Here is a 21,519-nt window from a genome sequence, read left to right as displayed (position 1 = left end):
TCACACGAGTCCCAACTCGCAGTTTGCTTCTCATTCTACTTTAACATTTATCATCAGGTGAATGGGAGACTCCGGTTGGCTGGTGAATATTTCGGGCCATGGCAGATGCCAGATGGGAACGTCATAGCAACTTGCCACCAAATTCTGAGACAGACGTCAGATAAATTCACTTATTTCTCCAGTAAAACTCAAGCATCAAAGATGCCGGTTTTGCAATAATAAGCTACACTACAATATAACGCAGTGGATGGAAAAGGCTGCGGGTGCACTCCCTGGCCAAAGTCAAGAAAATGCCAGTTAAAGGAGGCCCACGCAACTTTCACTCTGCCCCGATGTTAGTAAGTATTAATTCCCCTAAAATCCCTACTTACTAGAGGTGGGCGGGAAATGGTTTTCCCATCCCAAGAGAATTTTGGGGATTTCAAACTTTTTCTTGTCCTGAATTGGGATGAAATGTCAAAATCTCAAAAATTTTCACAATCTGATAATCTGATAAATAAATTCATTACTGGGTTAATCAAAATGTTTCATTTTTAAAATTTCAAAATGTTTAATTTTTTACTTTTAATACCCCCCCACACTTTTTAACCATCCATTAACTAAAATTTTTAAACAAAAAGTTGTTTTGCGTAAAAAAAAAACTAAACTTTTTTGGTTTGAAAATGTTGAAACAAGACATTTTGACAAATTCCGAACACCTTTTCCCCCCAATGTTTTTTGGAGTTGGGAGATTTGTTGAAACTGACCCTTTCCCGCCAACAGTTCTGGTCTTGATGAATTGCCATTTTCTAATGGAAAAACGTTTTGTTGGAGAATTCCTGACTAACTCTATTAGTTACTTCATCACATACTAGTTCTCCAATAATACATCCAACCACTTTTCCCTGCGGTTTAAATACCCTTGTTGTAGCCCTGCAGAGTCTCTGTTATTCCTTGCACATTTTACAAGGCTTTAGCAAAAATTCCATGATACCATCTCGTATCTGAAAAATAGACTGTGATCATGTCATTACCATGTATTGTAATGTCTATGTATAAGAAGGTAGAATTAAGGTTGTACATGCAATCTTAACTTGGGCATTTTATGAATTTCAAATTCTGAACTGTGCAACCCTAATGGTTTATTAAAATAGGTTTTTTTAGATGGAATTTCCTAGGGTTTACAGTTTTTTTTAAACAAGAGAAAAATCCATTGTCTGGCTTAGTCTGCCCAGGCTCCATGTGTTCAAACCTTTAGGCAGAGTGAGTTACATGTTAATAAAGAGCATCTACTGGACACATCTTGCATTCAGGATTATGTAACACCTCTGAGCAGTTGCTGACATGGGAATGTGACATTAGGAATGTTTGTCATGAAATTTGGTGTCTTTCAGTGCAGTGTAAGATGCCAGATGAAATTCAATAGAAGACTAGTGCAACATACTACACTTAGAAAGGAAAAATCAAATGCACAACTACAAAATGAGGACTGACTGGCTAGGTGGCTGTGCTGCTGAATAGGATCTGGGGGATTACAGTGGATCAAACTGAATATGAGTCAACAATGTGATGCAGTTGCAAAAAAGGCTACTATCATTCTGGGGTGTTTTAACAGGATTGTCGTACGTATGACACAGAAGGTCATTGTCCTGCTCTGCTTGGCACTAGTGAGGCCCCAGCTGGAGTGCTGGGTTCAGTTCTCGGCGCCGCACTTTAGGAAAAATGTGGACAAATTGGAGAGGGTCCAGAAGAGAGCAACAAAAATAATCAAAGATTTAGAAAACCTGACCTGTGAGGACAGGTTAAAAAACCTGGGCATGTTTAATCTTGAGAAAAGAAGGCTGAGGAAGGACAGAGCTGGGGACCACACCCAGGTCTCCTGATTCCCAGCCACCGTTCCATTTACCTTGGACCCCACCAGGAGTCTCCTATCACCCATTTCTCCCTCTCCAGCTGGTGGCTGGCATCCAGCTGGTTTTTCCTGCTGCAGTTCTGTGCCTTCAGAGGGGCCAACACAGGAGATGGAACAGAGCCCTTCCACCTCCCGCCCCCTCCTACTGGCCACACCCTGCTCACCTGTAATTGGTGCTTTTGATAGGGGCCCAGGTGTAGGTCCTGACGACTTCATCGATGTATCGCTGGAATTGCAAAGAGGACAAGCCATGGTCAGGGCTCAGGAAGAGACACTGAAATGGCAGTCCGGGTGCTACAGCCCACAGACAGGACAGTGCCAGGAGTCATACTCCAGGCTCTGAGTGCAACAGGCCCCTTGCGCGCCAGGACTGTTACTGTCTCAGGTTCCCATTGCGTTCCATCTTTATCCCCAAGAATACAAGAATTTCTCTCCCCATCTCTGCGTGGGCCCTGCCAAGTCCTTACCTCATCCAGGGATTTGATCAGGGTCTTGATGACTCTCTGCCCTTCGCTGCCATCGATCATACTTCTCCGGATCTAGGGAAAAGGCAGGAAGGGAACTGAGCCCTGACACACACCGTGGCTCTGCACCCCAAGAGGCTGAGCCCTGGGCAGTCAGCTGGCCGTGTGGGCTCTCTGTGATCCTCTCCATGCCCAGCGCTCCAGACACATGGGGGAAAGGGGAGAACAGGGAGGGGTTGAATGTGGCCAGTCAAGAGCCCAACAGATCACCAGAAAGGAGAACAGGGCACTGTGCCGGCCCCAGGGACATTGAGATGAAAGCGGAGGGATGACAACCTCTCTGATGGCCCTGTGAGCGGGTGGGATGGGAGTGGAGGATGTTTATGGAGTGAGGGCTGGGTACAATCATGTTCACATGTGCCAGCCCCCAGAAATCCTGTGCAGGACCGCTTTCCCTGTGGGAGTCAGGATCGATGCCAGGGAGTCAGGATCGATGCTCACGTGCCCAAACCCCACCATCCCTACCGCCACTAAGGACCAAGTGGCGCAAGGTGTCTGCCCTCCCTTCTCATCCTTAGGCTGTTCCCTGCAGTGCAGGGCAGGGAAAGCGTGGAGGAACCCTGCTGCCCAGGCTGTGCTTGTCCTGTGCACAGAACGCAGCAGATTCCAGGGCCCCTTTGCCAGAAGGGCCCCCTAGCTGCTGTTTTTAACTCAGCCTTTGCCTGAGTCCCTAGTCTTGGTTGAGGGGTGGAGGGAGAGCCCCGCTCACCTCCTCCTTGTTCTCATCCTCCAGCTCAGCATCCAGAAAGTCCAGGGTCACGGGCTCTCGGAAATTGATGATCTGAAAGGAGGAAGAGGCTGGTGAGAATTGAGGGCTCATGGGCACCGGTCAGCAGAGCCAAGCAGCTCGGAGCCAAGTCAACTTCCCCTCATGCAAACCGCCTGACAGCCTGGGCTCAGCCACTCAGTGCACTAGTAAAGCACTCGATTGCTCAGCCAATGCCCTGAAGCATTGTGGGTGCTGGAAGACATGGCAACAGCTTGGAAGAGCGAGACCCAACAGGCTGTACTAGCAAAGCTGTCTAGCTGTTTGCCTTCCCTCGTACCACCCCCCGCATCTGCTCACTGGGGATTCCAAAGTGCTCTACAGACACTAATGAATTAACACTCTCCAGTGTCCTGGAGGGAGGGTTATGAGCCAACTTTAACACCTGGGGAAACTGAGGAACAGAGTTGTTGAGCTTTTTTCTACAGCCTTGTACTCCTGTCAGCCCCACAGAGCCTGCGCAGCTCCGGGAGATGGCGCTCTACGCTACAGTGTGCAGACGAGCTCCGGCTGCACAGGTAGAGGCTGGAGGCAGTGAGGGGTGAGTCTGGAGGTAGTGGGGGTCGCACAGTGGTTGCAGAGGACAGACTTGCCTGCAGAACCCTTATTTCTGGAAATGAATAAGCCCAGACTGACTCTCAGCTCCCTGGGGGCGCATGCTGGGCCAGCAGATTAAATAAACATCCATTTGTCTGCCATCTGGGCACATTAGATACAGGGATCCCTGGGAGACCAGAAGCATGGAGGCTGCCAGTGCTGTTTGTCGTCACTTTTCCGAAGCGAACCACTCGCTCTTTAACCCTCAGTGTGCCAATCCTGAGGCAGTCAAGGCAGGTCCCCACTGCTCAGCCCTGCACCCCGGCACGTTGTGTTTAGCCCTGGTTCTGGTGGCTGCCCAGCCACTTTCCACCCAGCACTGAGCTCTTCTCAGGCTTCCCTGGTTTTGCAGATCAGCTCTGGGCTCTCTGGACAGAGCCTGCACCCCAGGCACAGAGCCACCTGTAGGTGATTGAATGAAACTGACGAACAGTGCCCTGGAGGGGTCAGGGCACCGAGACCTTGTCTGCCCCAGCATCCAGCCCAGTGAGCGCTCTGGAGCTGGGGGATGTCCAAGGAGGCATGACATGGCTGATCCTCAAACAGGAGACGGTTTTCAATCAGATCAGCAGGTCTGCAAGGCTTCCTACCCTGGTGATCCCCCAGTCAGTTCTCACAGCACGCGCTGGGCACAGAAAGGAGGTTCCTGTTGGAGCCCCTCCCCCACAGGGATGCTGGACTATTTCTGCTGCCATGAAAATAGCTTCGTTGTTAGGGGTTGAGGGGGGACTGGGGTGTCTGTGTGGGCTGCAATCACATACCATTAGCGGGGGAGAGCCCAGGGACTGAATGCTGGGTGGGACAGATTTTCCCACTCATCAGGAGCTTAGCCAGGGATCGATGTGGCTGCTGCAGTGCGATGGGGCACAGGACTCCCTCCCCACAGCAAGGGGGCTGGCTCCTGGCTCAGAGCTCTGTGGGGTGGAGTGATAAAGCTGGGCTGGAGCCTGCAGGTCCAACTGGGCACTTGGGGCAGTCTGGGAGCTCTAGAAGAGCCGCATGCGGGCACTCGGAAGGGTGAGGAATCCGTGAATGTGGGGTGCTCCCTGCCCAGTTACTGGAGGGCTGGGCTGGAGCCTGGGTGGGGGCTTTTCCCATACTGCCTCCCAGTGAAGCCTCTTGTCAAAAGGCTGTTTTGAGCCGTGGGGCCTCTGGCCCCACTCACCAACCTTCCACAACGTCAGGCCAAGGTACTGCTGTAGTGCTATAGTCATCCCTGCCTACAGGCAGCCTGGGCAACACGCAAACACACCTACCTACCCCTAGCCCCCAGTCGCAGTACAGGGAACGCTGGGCCATTCTCTGCTCCCGGTGCAGCCATCCACCCAGCAGGTGTGCTGGGCTGGCGGAGCCAGGAGCGAGCGCAGGCACCATAGTTCTCTGAACATGTGTGCAGGCAAAGGGGGTACACAGCAGAAAGGAAACATCTGGGGCAGAGCCCCTCACTCCTGCTTTCTCAGCAGCCCTGATACCTAGATCCCATTCAGAACAAAGGGGTGTTCACACCTGGGGCGATTGGGCCGTCCTGTCTAGAGACAGAGGCTGCAGAGTCCAGATCTGATCCTCTCCAGAGTTTGGTGCCATTTCGATCTGGTGTTCGGGCCTGTCCCTGAGAATGGGGGAATGTCACAGCTTTCCAGGTCCAAGATAAGGGTCCTGCTCAGACCGATGCGCCCTCCCTGGCCTCTCTCACTGTGCTGGGCCATGGCAGGTAAACACAACACATGCCTGGACAGCCACGGGGAGAGGAATGGGCCAATACGCTTTCAGCCCCATCGAATGGAAGGGGACGGAGGAGAGTGAATAAATCCCACTGTGTCCCTGTCCGTCTCTGCTGCCCATTAATAATGCTGATGAGCCCCGTGGGACATCTGTGCCAATGAAACATATTTCACCCTGACCGCTGCCATTTCTCAGTGCCTAATTCCCAGCTCGCCTCTGAATGATGAATCTCTCTGATTAGCTCTGAAGCGGGGAGCCAATTTCCCCCGCCCCGCACTGACAGATGTGGCAGCCCCACGAGATAAATGATCCCACTCGCTGCTTCATGTCCCCAGGAAGGCATATTTCATAAAGGGCTGGGCTAATCCCTCTGCGCCCTGTCTGGAGGGGAGCAGGGGCCCATACATCATGGCCCAGAGAGGGAGCGATTAATGCCCATGGAGCAACAGGGCTTCCTACTCAGCTGTGAGCACTAGAGAGGGTTTTGGGGGCATATGAGTGAGGGGTAATTAGCTGGGGATTGAATCCACCCAGGCCCAGCAGAAGCCCATGTGCCTGGGATTGGGTGCCCCACTCGGTGTGGCACAAGCTCACGGGTACACCCCATTGCAGACGCTCAAACACATACAAGCATGTCCATGCACAGCACAAGATTGCAATGCATCAGCCTTCGCCTTGAGGCGGGGGATCAGAAGGGCGCCCTCTGCAGGTCACAGGAAGCTGATCCCACCTCTCCTGCCAGTCAGTGCAATATAACAGCCACAGTGGGCAGGGTCAAACTACTCAGTCCTACTCCTGGCTCCCTCTGACACTGACCTGCCATCACCATGAGCAGGTCACTTCCCCTCTCTGTGCTGGGGGATAAGGATCCTGACCTGCCTGCCAATGGGTAGGGGGGCTCAAAGTTGTTCTGTGGCACACGGTGCAGACAAAGCTGGCATCTCAGCAGTGAAGAGGGGCAGGGAGGGCTGTCTGAATCTGTCTCTTCCTAGCAGAGGGGGCTGTGGCCTAGTAAAATCCATGAGATCCCGGAGAGGCTCCTTCCGTGGGAAGCCAGTGTTTGCTGTCTGGCTGCGCCTGAATTTCACGTGGTCCCGCAGACGTGCTTTGCTAGGGGAGTCAATCTCATGTGTGAATCCCTCTGATCACACCGTTATTCAGAATCCCTGCTTTTCCTGGTCAGCTGGGTGGGCACCGAGGCTGGTGGAGTGCCACTAGCAGGAGTGGGAGGTTTGTCTCAGCTGTGACAGGCTCCAGGGGCTTTCCATGGGGGTACTCCCAGCTATGTTCCAGCTGTGTGTGTGTGTGTGTGTGTGTGTGTGTGAGGGGGGAGAAAGATGTTCCGTGCATTCTCTCTCAGCCTCCTTGCCCACATGCCCGGGGCTGTGCCCATCCCTATAACTGAAAGCAGTGACCAGAACCTCAGCTGGCATAAATCTATGTCGATCCAGTGACTTCACTACAGCTATGCCAGATCCAGAATGTTCAAGTCTCTGTCATTCCCCCTGCCACGGCACGGAGGCGCTTTCTCTCTCTCTTGGGGCTGGATTAGACCAAACTACATCAGCACTGGCCTGCTCCTTCAAAGCCCTAACTGGGGGGAGAGCCCAGCTCTCTGGGAGTCCCAGCTCATCTGGCACCCTTCTCCAGCAGCTGTATCGCCAGGGATGGAGCAGGTGACGTCCAGCTTTTCAGAGACAGGTCAGGCTCATGACCCTCCATTTTAACAAATCGGAAAACTGAGGCACAGAGTCCTGACGCCAGCTGCCCAAGGCTGTGCAGCACCAGGAAAAGCCCAGAGCTTTGATATATGGACTATAAGGTGGATAGAAAGCTGGCTAGATTGTCGGGCTCAACAGGTAGTGATCAATGGCTCCATGTCTAGTTGGCAGTCGGTATCAAGCGGAGTGCCCCAAGGGTCAGTCCTAGGGCCGATTTTGTTCAATATTTTCATTAATGATCTGGAGGATGGCGTGGATTGCACCCTCAGTAACTTTGCAGATGACACTAAACTGGGAGGAGAGGTAGATACACTGGAGGGTAGGGATAGGATACAGAGGGCCCTAGACAAATTAGAGGATTGGGCCAAAAGAAATCTGATGAGGTTCAACAAGGACAAATGCAGAGTCCTGCACTTAGGACGAAAGAATCCCATGCACCGCTACAGACTAGGGCCCGAATGGCTAGGCAGCAGTTCTGTAGAAAAGGACCTAGGGGTTACAGTGGATGAGAAGCTGGATATGAGTCAACAGTGTGCCCTTGTTGCCAAGAAAGCCAATGGCATTTTGGGATGTATACGTAGGGGCATTGCCAGCAGATTGAGGGATGTGATCGTTACCCTCTATTTGTCATTGGTGAGGCCTCATCTGGAGTACTGTGTCCAGTTTTGGGCCCCACACTACAAGAAGGGTGTGAAAAAATTGGAAAGCGTCCAGCGGAGGGCAACAAAAATGATTAGGGGACTGGAACACATGACTTATGAGGAGAGGCTGAGGGAATTGGGGTTGTTTAGTCTGTGGAAGAGAAGAATGAGGGGGGATTTGATAGCTGCTTTCAACTACCTGAAAGGGGGATCCAAAGGGGATGGATCTAGACTGTTCTCAGTGGTAGCAGATGACAGAACGAGGAGTAATGATCTCAAGTTGCAGTGGGGGAGGTTTAGGTTGGATATTAGGAAAAACTTTTTCACTAGGAGGGTGGTGAAGCACTGGAGTGCATAACCCAGGAGGTGGTGGAATCTCCTTCCTTTGAGGTTTTTAAGGTCAGGCTTGACAAAGCCCTGGCTGGGATGATTTAGTTGGGGATTGGTCCTGCTTTGAGCAGGGGGTTGGACTAGATGACCTCCTGAGGTCCCCTCCAACCCTGATATTCTATGATTCTATGATCTTCTTCCTTGAGGGAGCGGTGTCCTTTGATATGTATGGAATGGCCATGGCTACTGCTGTCCTACCCCCCACTGTCTGCTGACACTTGGCTCCGGAGCTGTGAGTCAGACCCTCTGCGAGTTGCAGACTGCATAGGGTCAGGGCAGACTGCAGTGGGTGTGGCAGGGTGAAGGGCCTGGGACTGTGAGGGCTCCAGGCTCCTTGCATTGGGACCCCGGAGAGTAGATGTATTCCAGGCCCAGATATTGTTGGCAGGGGTCAAAGCTAGGGAGCAAGGCCCCTGCCCATACCTGGGGTTGCAGGTTTGGATGCAGCAGGACGTATCCATTCAGATCAATGGCGAAGATGTAGCCGTTAGCCCCTAGCTGCGGGAGGCGAAGAGAAGAGACTGTGGGTTAGGGCTCTGACAGAGAAGCAGCTCGGAGCTTGCCAAAGGGAGGCCTGGAGCTCGGTCTCTGCCCAGCACAATCACAGCCTCAGTGTGCTGGGCCCACCTCAGCTGATCCCAATTCAGAGGCCCCTGCCTCCTGCAGGGCCCACCCCAGACTCCCCTGCCTCCTCCAAGGTCCAGAGAAACCTGGCTCTGCTTCGCATCCTTCCAGGGATGGAACCCATCACCTCTCCTTGATGGACAAGGAAATGCAGCCCAGATTCTCACTCTGTAGGGGGCTGGAGTCTATTCTGGGAGGCCCAGAACCCCAACTGAGGTCCTCCCCCCCTGGGCTGAGAGAACCTTCTTTTTCCCTGACACTTGGCTTCGTCTGCTGAGACGTCTCTGCCTGGGGAGTTGCAGTGAAAATCCAGGCTGAATCGAGGTGCCTCAGCAACCGGGCACGGAGCGGTCCGCTACTCCCTTCCTCTGCCATCTCCAGCATCTCACCGAGCTGACGATCCTGTTTGTCTGAGCCCTCCCGCCTGAACGTTTGATACGCCCCTTGCCCAGGGACTCCTTGCTGTCTGGCTCGGTAGAGAAACCCTGCCCCGGCACTGGTGACAGGATCCCTGGATCCCAGGGGACGATGGCTATTCAGAGGTTGGATCGGACCGTCCCACCCACACATGCACAGGAGCGACAGGGCAAAGTGTTCTCAATCCAGCCAGGCAGGAGATCTGACAGAGCAGGGACATGCCTCGAGTTCTGACCCTCAGAAGCCAGGCTGCTGCTTCCCTGCCAGGCAGCAGGGTCTGTATAACCCAGCTGTGCTCTTTCTCAGCAGGGTGTGACATGTGGGGTCAGATCCTCTGCTGGATCAAGTCATGTCCCTGTAGCTCCTCTAGCGTACTCCAGCTGGAGATGTGGCTGGCACCCCTTAGTGGGGTACCTGCTTCCTAGCAACACAGGCTGTCCGAGACTGTTTCACGTAGTGTCCCTCCTGCAGGGGTTGCTACAGGGACTGGTGCAGGAAAGCGATGCAGAAAGGACCGAGGGAGACTGGTGCTGCTCAGTGCCTCGCTCATTCTATGCCTCACGTTCCCCTCCCCTCATGGCCAAGGGCAGAGCAAAGAAGCCCGTTTCCCCTCTCTCCCGCCATGGCCCCGGGGATGGCCTGCGAGGTGGCATGCGAGGGACCCCTCTGAGTGGGGCCCGCTTCCCCACGCACGTTGTAGCGCGGCGTCAGCTTCTTGATGTCACTGAGAGCCACGTCGATTCCCATCACGCCCAGGATGAGCTGGTTCTGCAAGAAGCAGACAAAGTGGCGTCAGCGCCAGGATTGAGGACAGAGCTGTGGGCATCCCACGTGGGTGGGAGCACGGGTGCCATTCTACTCCCTTAGTGGGTGCAAACACTAAGTACACACACACACACACACACAGACACTTGGATTTGAAGGGCCTTCTGCAGGTCAAAGCAGAAACTTCGCACTCAAATCTCCATGCCAAGGGGATAGCCATGGGAGAGGCTGATGCTCATGGGCCTGTTCCCCCGACAGCTTTTTGCTTAACTCCTCCAAGTACATTTGAGGCCTCTCTGATACCAGGGCTCTGTCAGAGGAGTAGTGAATGACTAATACAAATGTTATTATCCACTCACCCTGGAGATGTGGCTTGTTTCTCTCTCACAGCTGTCCATCTCTAGGCACCTTCATCCCGAAGTACTTTACAGACTCGACATGTTACCAACTCCCCCCACCCCCAATACTGAAATGCAGCCAGCTCGGGGCTGGAATTTAGCAACTATTATATAGTGTAATGGATCTGCAAAGCAGTGGACTACAATTCTCACCAGCCCTCTTTCCCTGGCCAGGTAAGGGAAATATCCTGAACCAGGAAGTGCCCAGGGCTCTGTTTGGAAGTGGGGGCCGCATGGCAGCAGGGAGCTGGAAAGACACCCCAGAACTGTGGCCAAAGCTGCAGGTAGAACAGACTGTGACGGCTAGACACCACAGCTGGGTGCAGCTCTGGGTGGGATTTATGGGGGAGCAGCAGCGGTTGGGCAGGAAGTCAGTGCAAAGGTGCCCCAGTGAGAGACACTAACTGAGCCTGGCTTGGAAACCCACAAATGCTTATTTGCTTGAACAGAGACTGGATTGGAGAGAGCACCCCAGGCATCGGAACTGCCCCAGGGACCCAAACAGGAAATGGCTCATCATGGCTAGCACCTACAAGACCTAGCTGCTGTACTTGCCTCCAAGACACAATACACTGGGCACACTACTGGCACCCTTGGGGCTTGGGGTACAGAGTAACCCCAATAAGTACAAAGGCAACACAGCAACACTACAAGGAAAAGAAGATTACCATAGTTCAACAGCAGGAGGCGTGTGAAACAGGCTGAATGTACTCACTGAAATGAAGACAGAATGGCTCAACTCTTCAAAGACACTTAGGCGTCAAACTCCCATCGGGAGTTAGGCACCTAAATGTACCTTGGAGGATCCAGGACAATAACCCCAGCCTTATGGAAAATGCCACAGAGTCTTAACCGAGAGACCAGCCAACAGTGACGCTCTCTGGGACTTGGGGCCACCAAACTAACCACAAAGCCAGGACAGGATGCACAGGGAAAAATCACAGCAACGGGACTATCCTATGAACGTGAGTTCAGTGCCAGGGAACAGCTGACGAGAGGGAGGGGCTTAGTAAGGAGACCATTAGAAGAAGCCAGAATTGGTTTGTAAGGCTGCCTGCTAGACTCCGAGCTGCCCTGGGTAAAGTTAAGACAGGTCACTTAATTAAGAGCAAAGTGCTCAGGCTTTCAAGGGCTGTCTTAGCATTTAACGTCTAGCTCTTTAGCATTGGTTCTGCGCATTCCCCCTGCCTGAGGTCTCCCCAGAACAGTAATGGAGTTTTGCAAGCCCTGACTGCTGCTCTCTGCACTGTTCTCTTCTTATTACCTGTGAGACCTGAACGGCAAATTATAACCTCCTCAGGCAACGATCACAGCCATAAAAAGCAACTCGACCTGAGGGTGGATTTGCTCCCCTGGGTCCTAATTGTTCCCCAAATGACCATGGGTGTGGGGGGTTGGTAGGTAAGGGTCTCAGCCATTTTGCTACATGAGGACCTGCTTGACAAAGGCGAAGACTCAATTTTATCTATCAAAGGCATTTACTGAGGTAGTGTCTCAGCATCTCGCCATCTTCAATGCAGTTCTCCTCACAACATCCTATGCGGCAGGGCTGTTATCCCCACTGTACAGCTGGGAAATTGAGGCACAGAGAGGCTAAGGGACATGCCCAAGGTCGTACAGGCAGTCTGTGGCAGAGCAGGGACTTAACCCAGGTTTTCCAAGTCCTAGGCTAGTGCCCTGACGGCCAGACCATGCTTCCTCCATTGTGTATCAGGATTAGAGGTGACTCTGGGTCCCACAATCCAGCCCCAGGCCTCTGTTTCAGCTCAGTATGGACATGGGTCTGAGCCAAAAAGTCTGGCTTCAGATCCAAACTTCCCCCAGCTCTGGGGGTGTGAGCAGAACCAGGATTTTAAATTGCCTCATTCTTGGGAAAGGAGCCAGCTGCCAAGGTCTGGATCCAGATCTGAAGTTTCTGATAGTTTGGTTCCAGATTTTGGGCCCACCTCTACGCAGGACATGCCCATTCCCTTCTCCACCCTCACACATCCTGCCCTGCTGCTGCTCCCCTTGAAGAGACACCAATGCCCACAGCTGCTATCCCACTTGATGTGGGACAGGACAGGCTGCTTCAGCAGGCACTAGCCCAGCTCCTCAGGGGACAGAGGCTTGGTCTCTGGCCTTGTTGCTTACTCAGTTGGGAAACAGATTGCTGGCTGCTTACGAACACAAAATACTGCTGCAGTGATCAATCCAGAGCAGTACAAGGAGGGGAGCATGACACTGGGGGAGAGGAGGCTGAGCCAGTGCGGAGCAGTGAGTTGAGGCGGGTGGTCGAATTAGGGCATTATTGCCGGGGATCTGGTTAGCAAGGGCTACGTGTCGCATTTGCTCGTTGCTTTGTGTTTTATCCACCTGCCCCGGCTGCCTCTGGGAGCTGCCCAGAATTCACCCCTACCAGCTCCCTTGTCAGGCAGCATCCGACTCCCCTGCAGCTGGTGGCCTGCTCTTTGTTACGCTGGAGCAAATCTCTGGGCACCTGGGGCTTTCCTCCAGGGCAGGAAGGGCAGGATGTGTGAGGGTGGAGAAGGGAATGGGCATGTCCTGCGTAGAGGTGGGCCCAAAATCTGGAACCAAACTATCAGAAACTTCAGATCTGGATCCAGACCTTGGCAGCTGGCTCCTTTCCCAAGAATGGGGCAGTTTAAAATCCTGGTTCTGCTCACACCCCCAGAGCTGGAGGAAGTTTGGATCTGAAGCCAGGCCCTGTGGTCTGGGCCACGACCGCTCGAGAGTGCACAGCAGCAGGGACAGGCCCAGACTCGCGCTCTGCTAGTGCACGGGGTGGATGCAGGTGGGAGGGGATGATGCTAGAGCAGCCAGCCTAGAGATGCCAGTCACCTGAGCGCAGGAGTTGTCCTGCCAGCCCCAGTGGGAGTGGTGGATTCCTGTTAGGGGAGAGGCAAGGGGTGTGCTCCAGCTCCGCTCTCCCTTCCCACCCTTCCTTCACCACTGCTGTGGCTGAGCCCCTCCTGGCGATGCTCCCCCCTCGCCAGCGCCTACCGTTGGCTACATCCGGTGATGCAGCATCCCTGGAAAGGGTCGTGAGCATCTCCTGAAGGACCATGGGCTGCTGTCCCAGCAACGGATCCCTACGCAGCACGCCAGGGCCACGTCACATGCCACAGCTGGGACTCCAGCCTGTGCTTTGGTTTCCAGCACAAATAGCCACCATGGCACACGTGGCTCCCTCAACCCCCTGTGGGTTGGCACAAGCTGGGTCTAGCTGCACAACTTTTGTCCTTTAATATTGTATCAACCCGGGAAACTACAAGAACTGGCAAGAAAGCCCAGTGGGAAGGAGGCTGGGGGAAGAGCTCCATTTGGCATACAGAGCCATACATTGGTTCACTAACCCCCACCACTGCTTTCCTCACCTGCCCTGTCTCCCTGATCTGCAAACAAGCTCCACAGAGAAACAGGAGCCACTGCTCCATCTCTCTACATCCCTCCTTCCCCCTAACCCCAGCAACCCCCCTCAGGACATCCATAGCTGCTGGGGTGAATGCAGCATCTCAGCTGTCCCAGCCCTGCCCTTTCGGGTGGGTTGATCCAGCTCATGTTATCCGCATCCTCATGGCTCTGGTTCTGTTCCCAGGGAATTGCAATGGAAGTTAAACCAGGCCCAAGCTCCCAACCTCACCCCCCTTGGCTCGTCTTTGTGGCTGATGCCCCCCGGAGCAGAGGTGCTCTTTTGTTTCAGTATCTAAAGGGTTTTTTGTTTTTGCCTGGAAGCAAAAAAACTGACCAGGAGAATAAATAAACTGTAATAATAATAATAATAATAATAACATGAAACAAAACCGTTGGAGAGACCCAGGGAAGAGGAGGTGGATGGGGTGGGTGGCAGAAGAGTCAGGGGGTTCTGGGAGGAGAGGGCTAGGAAAGGTCGGAGGTCAAGGATAGAATGCAGAGCGTTAGCCTCAGTGATGCTGGTTCTTGTCTGGAGGGCAGGAAGATGGGCAGGAAAGAGAAAACTGACAGAGAGCAAACAAGAGACCAAATCCAACACATCAGACACTGAGATGAGTCTCTCCTATCCTGCACTTCCTCTGACGCAGCCTCAGAGATCCTGCTTCCATGGAAATCAATGCAAATTTGGCAGGATCAGGCCCTTACAGGTCACATAGTTGCCGTTCTCAAGCTATGACCTATGGCTAAGGCTACGTGACTTCCAGAGACCTCTGTGACATTTTCCTGAGCAGCTCTCAAGTGCTGCTGGCAGCAGGACCCCCTTGTAACTCCCAGCTGCCACATGCACCCCCCCTGGAGCTCCCAGCTGCCAGGCCACAGGGGGACCCTGCAGCTCCCAGCTTCTGAGAGGGGATCCCACAGCTCTCAGCTGCTGCGGGTGGCAGGGGGAAGCCTGCAGCTATCTAGATGCCACCCCCCCAAGAGCTCCCAGCCATTGTGGGTGGCAGGGAGACCCCAGACCACTCTGCCACCATGGGCGGCGGGGACCCCTCCCGGAGCTCTGAGGCACCGCGGGCGGTGGAGGGGCCCCACAGCTACCCAGTCACTGTCCATAGAGGGGCCCTGAAGCTCCCAACAACCATGGGCAGCAAGGGGACCCTCGCAGCTTCCTAGTCGTGGCGGGTGGGGGAGGACCCTGGAGCTCCCAACTGCGGCAGGTGCTGGAGCCTCCTTTCTCCCCATTTTGTCAGGGATATTTTTAGTAAAAGTCAGGGACAGGTCATGGGCTTCTGCAAATTTTTGGTTATTGCCCATGACCTGACCCTTTTACTACAAATATCTATGATAAAATCTTAGCCTTACCTATGGCGCACCAGTGAGTACTGGCACGCAGGGGTGGGTGGGTGTGTCCCTGGTCACATGGTGCTGGCTCTGCCTCCTTGGCACCAGCTGCCACCTTGCATGCAAAGAAGCTACGAACACATGAAGTTCTTTTCTGCTCCATGCTGCTCCCCCAGGGATGTGATTGCAAGGGGAGGGCAGGGGTCCCGAGGTAGCTTCCCTGCTAGGTAGCAGCCTGTGCAGCCCTACGGTACAGTCTGGGCATGTAGTGGCATGTTGGGTATGGATGTAGGCAGCCGGATGGAAAGCTCCCTGGCAAACTCTAGCATTAGCAACCAGGAGGGGCTAGCGACCGCAGAGGACCGGCTAACCCAGCCGGCTATGGTACCGCTCAGTGGCACTCTACAGCCACAAGCAAAAATCATCCTTCATTTAACCCAGCAGGCAGGGAAAGGCCAAATAACCAGAATTTAGACCCAGATCCACAAAGGTATTTAGGCTTCTAACTTCCACTGATTTCCTGACATCCAGGCTGCACTGATACCCTCCAGCTTTTGGGGGGGGGGCGGTGACCCCACGGCTCAACTGTGCTTCTTCTAGAGCTTCGCCATCACCAGAAACATCTGAGCGATTCCTCCTCGCCTCTCCCTGCCTCTCACATACGCACGTCCTCGTGCCAACACAGCCTGAGCAGTGGGGAGATCGTGGAATTGGCGGCATCCCATCTCCCGTGATGACGCTATCCACTGACACAGATGTTTTGGTCCCAGTATCACAAAGTGTTTTACCAACGGTAATTGGTGGAGCCTTTCGCACTTGCCCCTCTTACGGACGGGATAAAAAGGGATCCAGCTCTAGACACACAGCCCCTGCCGGGGTGGAAAGCAGCAGCTGTTCAGCAGGGCACAGCAGTGCTATAGAACAGTTTGTGGAGGGAAGGGAAGAATATCACATCCCGTGGGAGCTGGTAAAACAGGGAGGCAGGCTAGGAATTTGGCGAAAGACCAGGGCAAACAGCCCTTCCATTTCACAAAGCAGCAAGGCATTTTTAAATCGTCAAGAACTTGATTTTCCATCTTATGCAAGGGGGAGGGGGATCTTTGCCAGCCGGTTCAAGGCTGGGACAGGGAGAACACCACCTGCTGAGCACGCATCGCTAAGGCTAAGATTATGTCATGGAGGTCACAGAAGTCACAGAATCCAAGACTTCCAGTGACCTTCATGATATTGGGGGCCCCGCAGCTGACCAGCCTCCACAGGCGACAGGTGACCCTCTCGCGGGACCCCCCGCAACTACCTGGCCGCTGCCGTTGGTGGCGACTCCTGAGCTGCCCAGCTGCTGCCACTGGCAGGGGTTCCCCTGCAGCTCCCAGCCACCCGCGGCAGTGGGACCCTGGAGCTGCTTAGTGGCCGCTGGCAGGGGTCCTCCCGCAGCTCTCAGCCACCGCAGGGGCAGGATGCTGGACCCTTCTCTCTCCCCATTTTGTCAGAGATGTTTTTAGTAAAAGTCAGTGACAGGTCATGGCTTCCGTGATTTTTTGTTCATCGCCCATGTCCTGTCCATGACTTTCACTAGAAATATCCATGACAAAATCGTAGCCTTACTCATCACCACCTCCTGCAGCACCAAGTGTTGTTCTGCGACGTCTTCCATCCCAATACTGATCCACGCAAGTCTGCTTAGCTTGGGAGAAAGCCTGAGCTTGCAGCAAAAGGTGGCACGCCTGAGAGAATCCCTGCATAGATTGTCCCTCCCTGCCCAGCCAGTGACTCCAGCGATTGTCTCCAGCACAAGAAGATGGGCAGGGAACAGAAAATGGACAGCAAACAAGGTACCGAGTCCAACACGTACCCATCTCTCCTGCTAGTTTTCTGGCCAGATTCATTTGTGATTGAGCTCTGAGCTATCATCTTCCTCTTTAAAACCCAGCAGGGACTCGCCCCAGCCAGTTCCAAATGCCCCAATCTCCCATCCGCTCCTCTTGTCCCTGTGCTCTCTGCCTCTCTCCATGCCATCTCTCACCTGCGGCTACAAGGGCCACGGCCTCTGCAGCTGCTGCCGGCTGAGCCAGCCTCCCTGTAGCTCTCCACTTCCTAGTCTCATTGAAAGACAAACCCTTCCTCCTCTCCCGCTGGCTCCTGGTCCCCCCCATCCCTGTTTGGGATGCAGTTTGAATTGACACACACTATGCACAGTAATGCTAGGTTGTGTTTTGTCTTTCTCCCCACCACACACACACACACACACAGGCACGACTTGATTCTCCACTCCCACTGGCTTGGCCCCAGTGTGACCCCACAGATACCCCTGCACTTTCTCTTAGTTTACAGGGGTGTACGGGCCCCTAGAGCTGGAGAGAGGACGGTAACGTTTCATACCTTTCTGTTGCTGCCGCCATCCTCCGTGAGGTTAAACACTGGCAGGGTGCCAGTCACCATCAAGCCCAGGCCCTGGACAGAGAAAGGAAAGGCAACCAGTCAAGCAAGCTCTCGGACACGTCTGCTCCGGTCTGACAGCTCCTTCGCAGGCTCTGCGCCACTGCTGGCCTGGGTCCATTGCATGGCTGGGGAAATCTGGGCATTTATCCCAGGCTGGGACAGAGGCCACAGAACGGAGCTGGTGAGCTGCAGTACCGAGCCCTGGGGGTCCACTGTGTCAACAAGGATCTGCTACCTGTGTCTGGCTTGACATGCTTCCCTCCCACCGTGAAGTTCTGAAGGGGGGTCGCCATGTGGTTTCCTTTTGGCACCAGCAGAGCGGCTGTAAATCTACCCTGAGGGTTCTGCGTCCCGTGGGGGGTAATTGCCAGGACTGTCCACATGTAGCCGGGCTACCCAGTCCCTGATGGGAGCTAGCAGCTCCCAGCTCTCTGACTGAAGAGCCTAAAGCATTATCATAACCCCCTGCTAATTGGAAACCGAAGCTAAATGTCCATGGAGCAGCACCGAGCAAGCAGCTGCTCCAGCAGCTGGGGGAGTAAAAGCACAGGTGGGCGCGGTGGGGAAAGGGCTCGCTTCTGTCTTGCTTACCAGAGCATCTTGATAGACATTGGTCCACTGAACCTGTTTTGCTTTGTTCCCTGCCAGGACCATGGGTCTTCCCAGCACATCCAGGTACTCCTGCAGACACAAGGAGAGAGGCCAGCCATGAGACAGAGACGGGCACCCCCCCCCCGGCCCATCAGAGATGGGCACACGCAGCCCCAGCCCCGCTGGGAGCAGTGAGAGGAGAAACACCGGCTCATATGCGGGGTATGTGACAGAGCCCAGGCCAGGGAGATCCCTCCACCTTTGCTCCCCCACATCCCTGGCTACTCCTGGCCCTAGGAGAGATGTGGGCCTTCCTGCTTTCAGTTTCTTAGCCCTGGTCCCATCCTCAGTGGGCTGTGGGCTCTGCTCCATTCCCACCAACCCGGCCCCTCAGCTGCCCCTCAATCCCACGGTGCCTACTCCCATTCTGGCTTTCCTGTTGGAAATGGCCAACATCAGCCAGAGGGACTCGTAGCTGGGGGCTCCACGCAACCCCATAGCATGCAACGGTGCCTGCCCGGCTGGTCTGGGTGCGGCTGGGTCTTTGTCTCATCTAGAGCTGGGCGGGATGAAAGCTGCCACACCAGTACTTCCCCTTTAAAGGCTGATATAGCAACCCTGCAACATGGTTGGCTGCCTCTCAAGCTCCCCCTTGCTGCCAGGGGTGGCTTCTGCAGTACCCTACCTCAGTTTCCCCTTCACTCAGTAGCTCCATAGAGATTTGTGCCCAGTAACAATGCCCCTCCTTGAGGGCTGGTTTATTGCCATAAAATAAACTCAAACATAAAGTCTCCTCTGCCCCACTTTCCCACAGGGCCCAGCCCCTCTCCTCCCGAGACCTGTTTGTCTTTTTAGAGTCCCCAGCTGGGCCCTTCTGCCCTGGGGGTGGGAGCCTCCTTCCTCCCTGCTGCATCTGCAGGCATCTGCCAACCTCCTGCAGTGCCTTCTCGCTCCAGGCCTCTCCAAGGCCTGATCACATCACCAGACCCACTGGCCACATGTCAAGGCTGATTCCCCAATCTGGCACTTCGAGTGCAGAAGGTGGGGGCCCGCAAGGATTCTAAAAATTAATACTTGCCACTCCAGGCTTGTATTAAACTCCCAAGGTTACAGCTTTTCTCTGACCTTGGCTTGGTAAACGCTGCCATCACCCAAGTGAAAAACTGCCTCTTGCAAATCCTGGAAAAACTCACTTGGGAAGTTTTCCCTGAGGCCCCTCAGCTTGTCCACCCCTCCCTTGGGGAAGCCGAGAAAGAAAACAAACAAAAGGGAAACCCGGCTGTTGCCACCAGCTAATTGAAAAACATATGCACAGACCTTTTAAGACACAAACCAATCAGGTTTTTAAAAAAGGTAAATTTTATTAAAAAAAGAAGAAAGGAAACACATCTGGAAAATCAGGCAATTGCTAGATCTTATAAAGCAACTGAAAAGGGGTTAAACACTAGGCATGGTTCCCGGGGTCCAGCTTAACGTTACAAAAGAAAACAAAAATACCTGAGCTTAGCACAGAGGAAATCCACAAGCCAAAATAAAGAAATAAACCTGATCACATCTATCTAAACATTCCCTGTCCCAGTGAATCCTTCTAGGTACGGAAGATAATTTTTCATACCTGGTTTAAACTTTACACAGTATTCCTGCTGCCCCTGTCTCTTCAGCCAAAAGAGAACAACCGAGAGACAAAGGGAAAGCTTTTTTTCCATTTTTAAAAAATTCTAGCCATCCCATTGATGCTTTTGGTCAGGTGCCCACTCCCTTTCCTTTACCTGGGGGACTCTATTAACCTGGGGGACTCTGTTAAAGCAAGCGGAGAACAGCCACCAAGAGGGCCTTTTCGCTAACTGGCTGGCTGGGTGTGCATAAAAGGGAGCTCTCCCTCGCCCCCTTCATTTATCGCACCACATGACTGTCATTCACTGGGTGCTCCGTAAGGGCTTTCCCACCCGAGGTTACACCCATCAGTGAAGCCTTGTGACTGCCCCAACTGTACAGATGGGGAAACTGAGGCTCAGAGAGAAGCGATGACATCCCCAAGGCACACAGAGAGTCAAGGGCAGAGTCGGGAATAGGACCCCGGAGTCCTGCAACCCTGCTCTAACCACTAGATGACACTGCCTTCAAGTGATGCTGTTGAGCTGAAGGTCAAGAAATCCCCTCGGAGCTAGACTGCGCACGTGCGGGCAGATGGGGGAGGGACTGGCACTGGACAATTCTTTCTCTGTCTCTTCTACTGCCACCATGACACCCACCTTTCTCTGGGCATGTACAGGCTCTGCGTTACTGCAGGGTCCTTCCTTCTGCCCCCGCCAACAGAGAACTTCCCTCACCAACTCATTCCCCCCTTCCCCCACTGCAACACCTGACACTGATGGCAGCATTGACAGGCATTCAGCATTGACTCAGGCACACAGGTTAAGGCCAGTTTTGGGTCCCAACTTGAGACTCCTTAAAGGGCAGGATTTCCAGTCAACGGGTGCTCCCCACTCTCTGACACCGAGGCCCCTTTGAAGGGTCTCAAATTGAGCCCCCCAAATCACTAGCCCCCTTTGAACACCCAGGACTGAGCATGCAGCATGGGGTGTGTTTGTGGGGGAAGTCTCCTGCCCCTGCTTCTGGGAGGCAGCGTGGCCTAGTGGATAGAGCACTGGGTTGGCATTTAGGAGACCTGGGTGCTATTGCTAGCTCTGCCATGCTGGTTGACATTGGGCAACTCACAGCCTCACTCTGTGCCACAGTTTCCCCATCTATAAAATGAGGATCATGGCACTGCCCTCCCTTTGTAAAGCACTTTGAAATGTGCTAATGGAAAGAGCGAGGTAGTAGTGCCCACCTCCCCTCTCACTCATTCACCCTGTACTACCCCCATGGCAACACTCCTGCTCTATACTGCTGGGACAGAGAGCACAACCAGGCCCGAGGTGGCTCCCACAGGGGAGTAGCTTTTCGTTCTACTGACTAAGGAAGGATTTAAGCAGCTGAGCCCCACCAGCTCTGCAGACCACAGCAGAAGGAGAGTGATGAGGAAAGCATCAGGAGTGATGTGAACCGCACCTGTGAGTCATAGAATATTAGGGTTGGAAGGGACCTCAGGAGGTCATCTAATCCAACCCCCTGCTCAAAGCAGGACCAATCCCCAATTTTTGCCCCAGATCCCAAATGGCCCCCTCAAGGATTGAACTCACAACCCTGGGTTTAGCAGGCCAATGCTCAAACCACTGAGCTATCCCTCCCCCTAACCCTTTCTAAACCTGCAAATGTGCTACCAGTGTCTCCCC

At 53.8% G+C, this 21,519-nt stretch overlaps 1 protein-coding gene across 3 annotated transcripts in view; it reads right to left on the bottom strand.

The window, feature by feature from the left end:
• The window catches only part of CACNA2D2 (calcium voltage-gated channel auxiliary subunit alpha2delta 2), a 599,591-nt gene that overhangs the window by 36,137 nt on the left and 541,935 nt on the right, over positions 1-21,519 (bottom strand). For all 3 annotated transcript variants that reach the window (XM_048856900.2, XM_048856901.2, XM_075130629.1), the window contains exons 15-21: positions 18,242-18,331; positions 17,591-17,662; positions 9,987-10,061; positions 8,676-8,750; positions 3,125-3,196; positions 2,359-2,430; positions 2,056-2,117 (exon numbers count right to left, since the gene is read on the bottom strand). In XM_048856900.2, coding sequence (XP_048712857.2) covers positions 2,056-2,117; positions 2,359-2,430; positions 3,125-3,196; positions 8,676-8,750; positions 9,987-10,061; positions 17,591-17,662; positions 18,242-18,331 — 518 coding nt within the window. The remainder of the gene's footprint in view (positions 1-2,055; positions 2,118-2,358; positions 2,431-3,124; positions 3,197-8,675; positions 8,751-9,986; positions 10,062-17,590; positions 17,663-18,241; positions 18,332-21,519) is intronic.

Source organism: Caretta caretta, chromosome 7, assembly GCF_965140235.1.
Source record: "Caretta caretta isolate rCarCar2 chromosome 7, rCarCar1.hap1, whole genome shotgun sequence".
Taxonomy (NCBI): domain Eukaryota; kingdom Metazoa; phylum Chordata; order Testudines; family Cheloniidae; genus Caretta; species Caretta caretta.
Note: the sequence above shows the minus strand (reverse complement) of the source record. Positions and strands in the feature narration are given on the sequence as shown.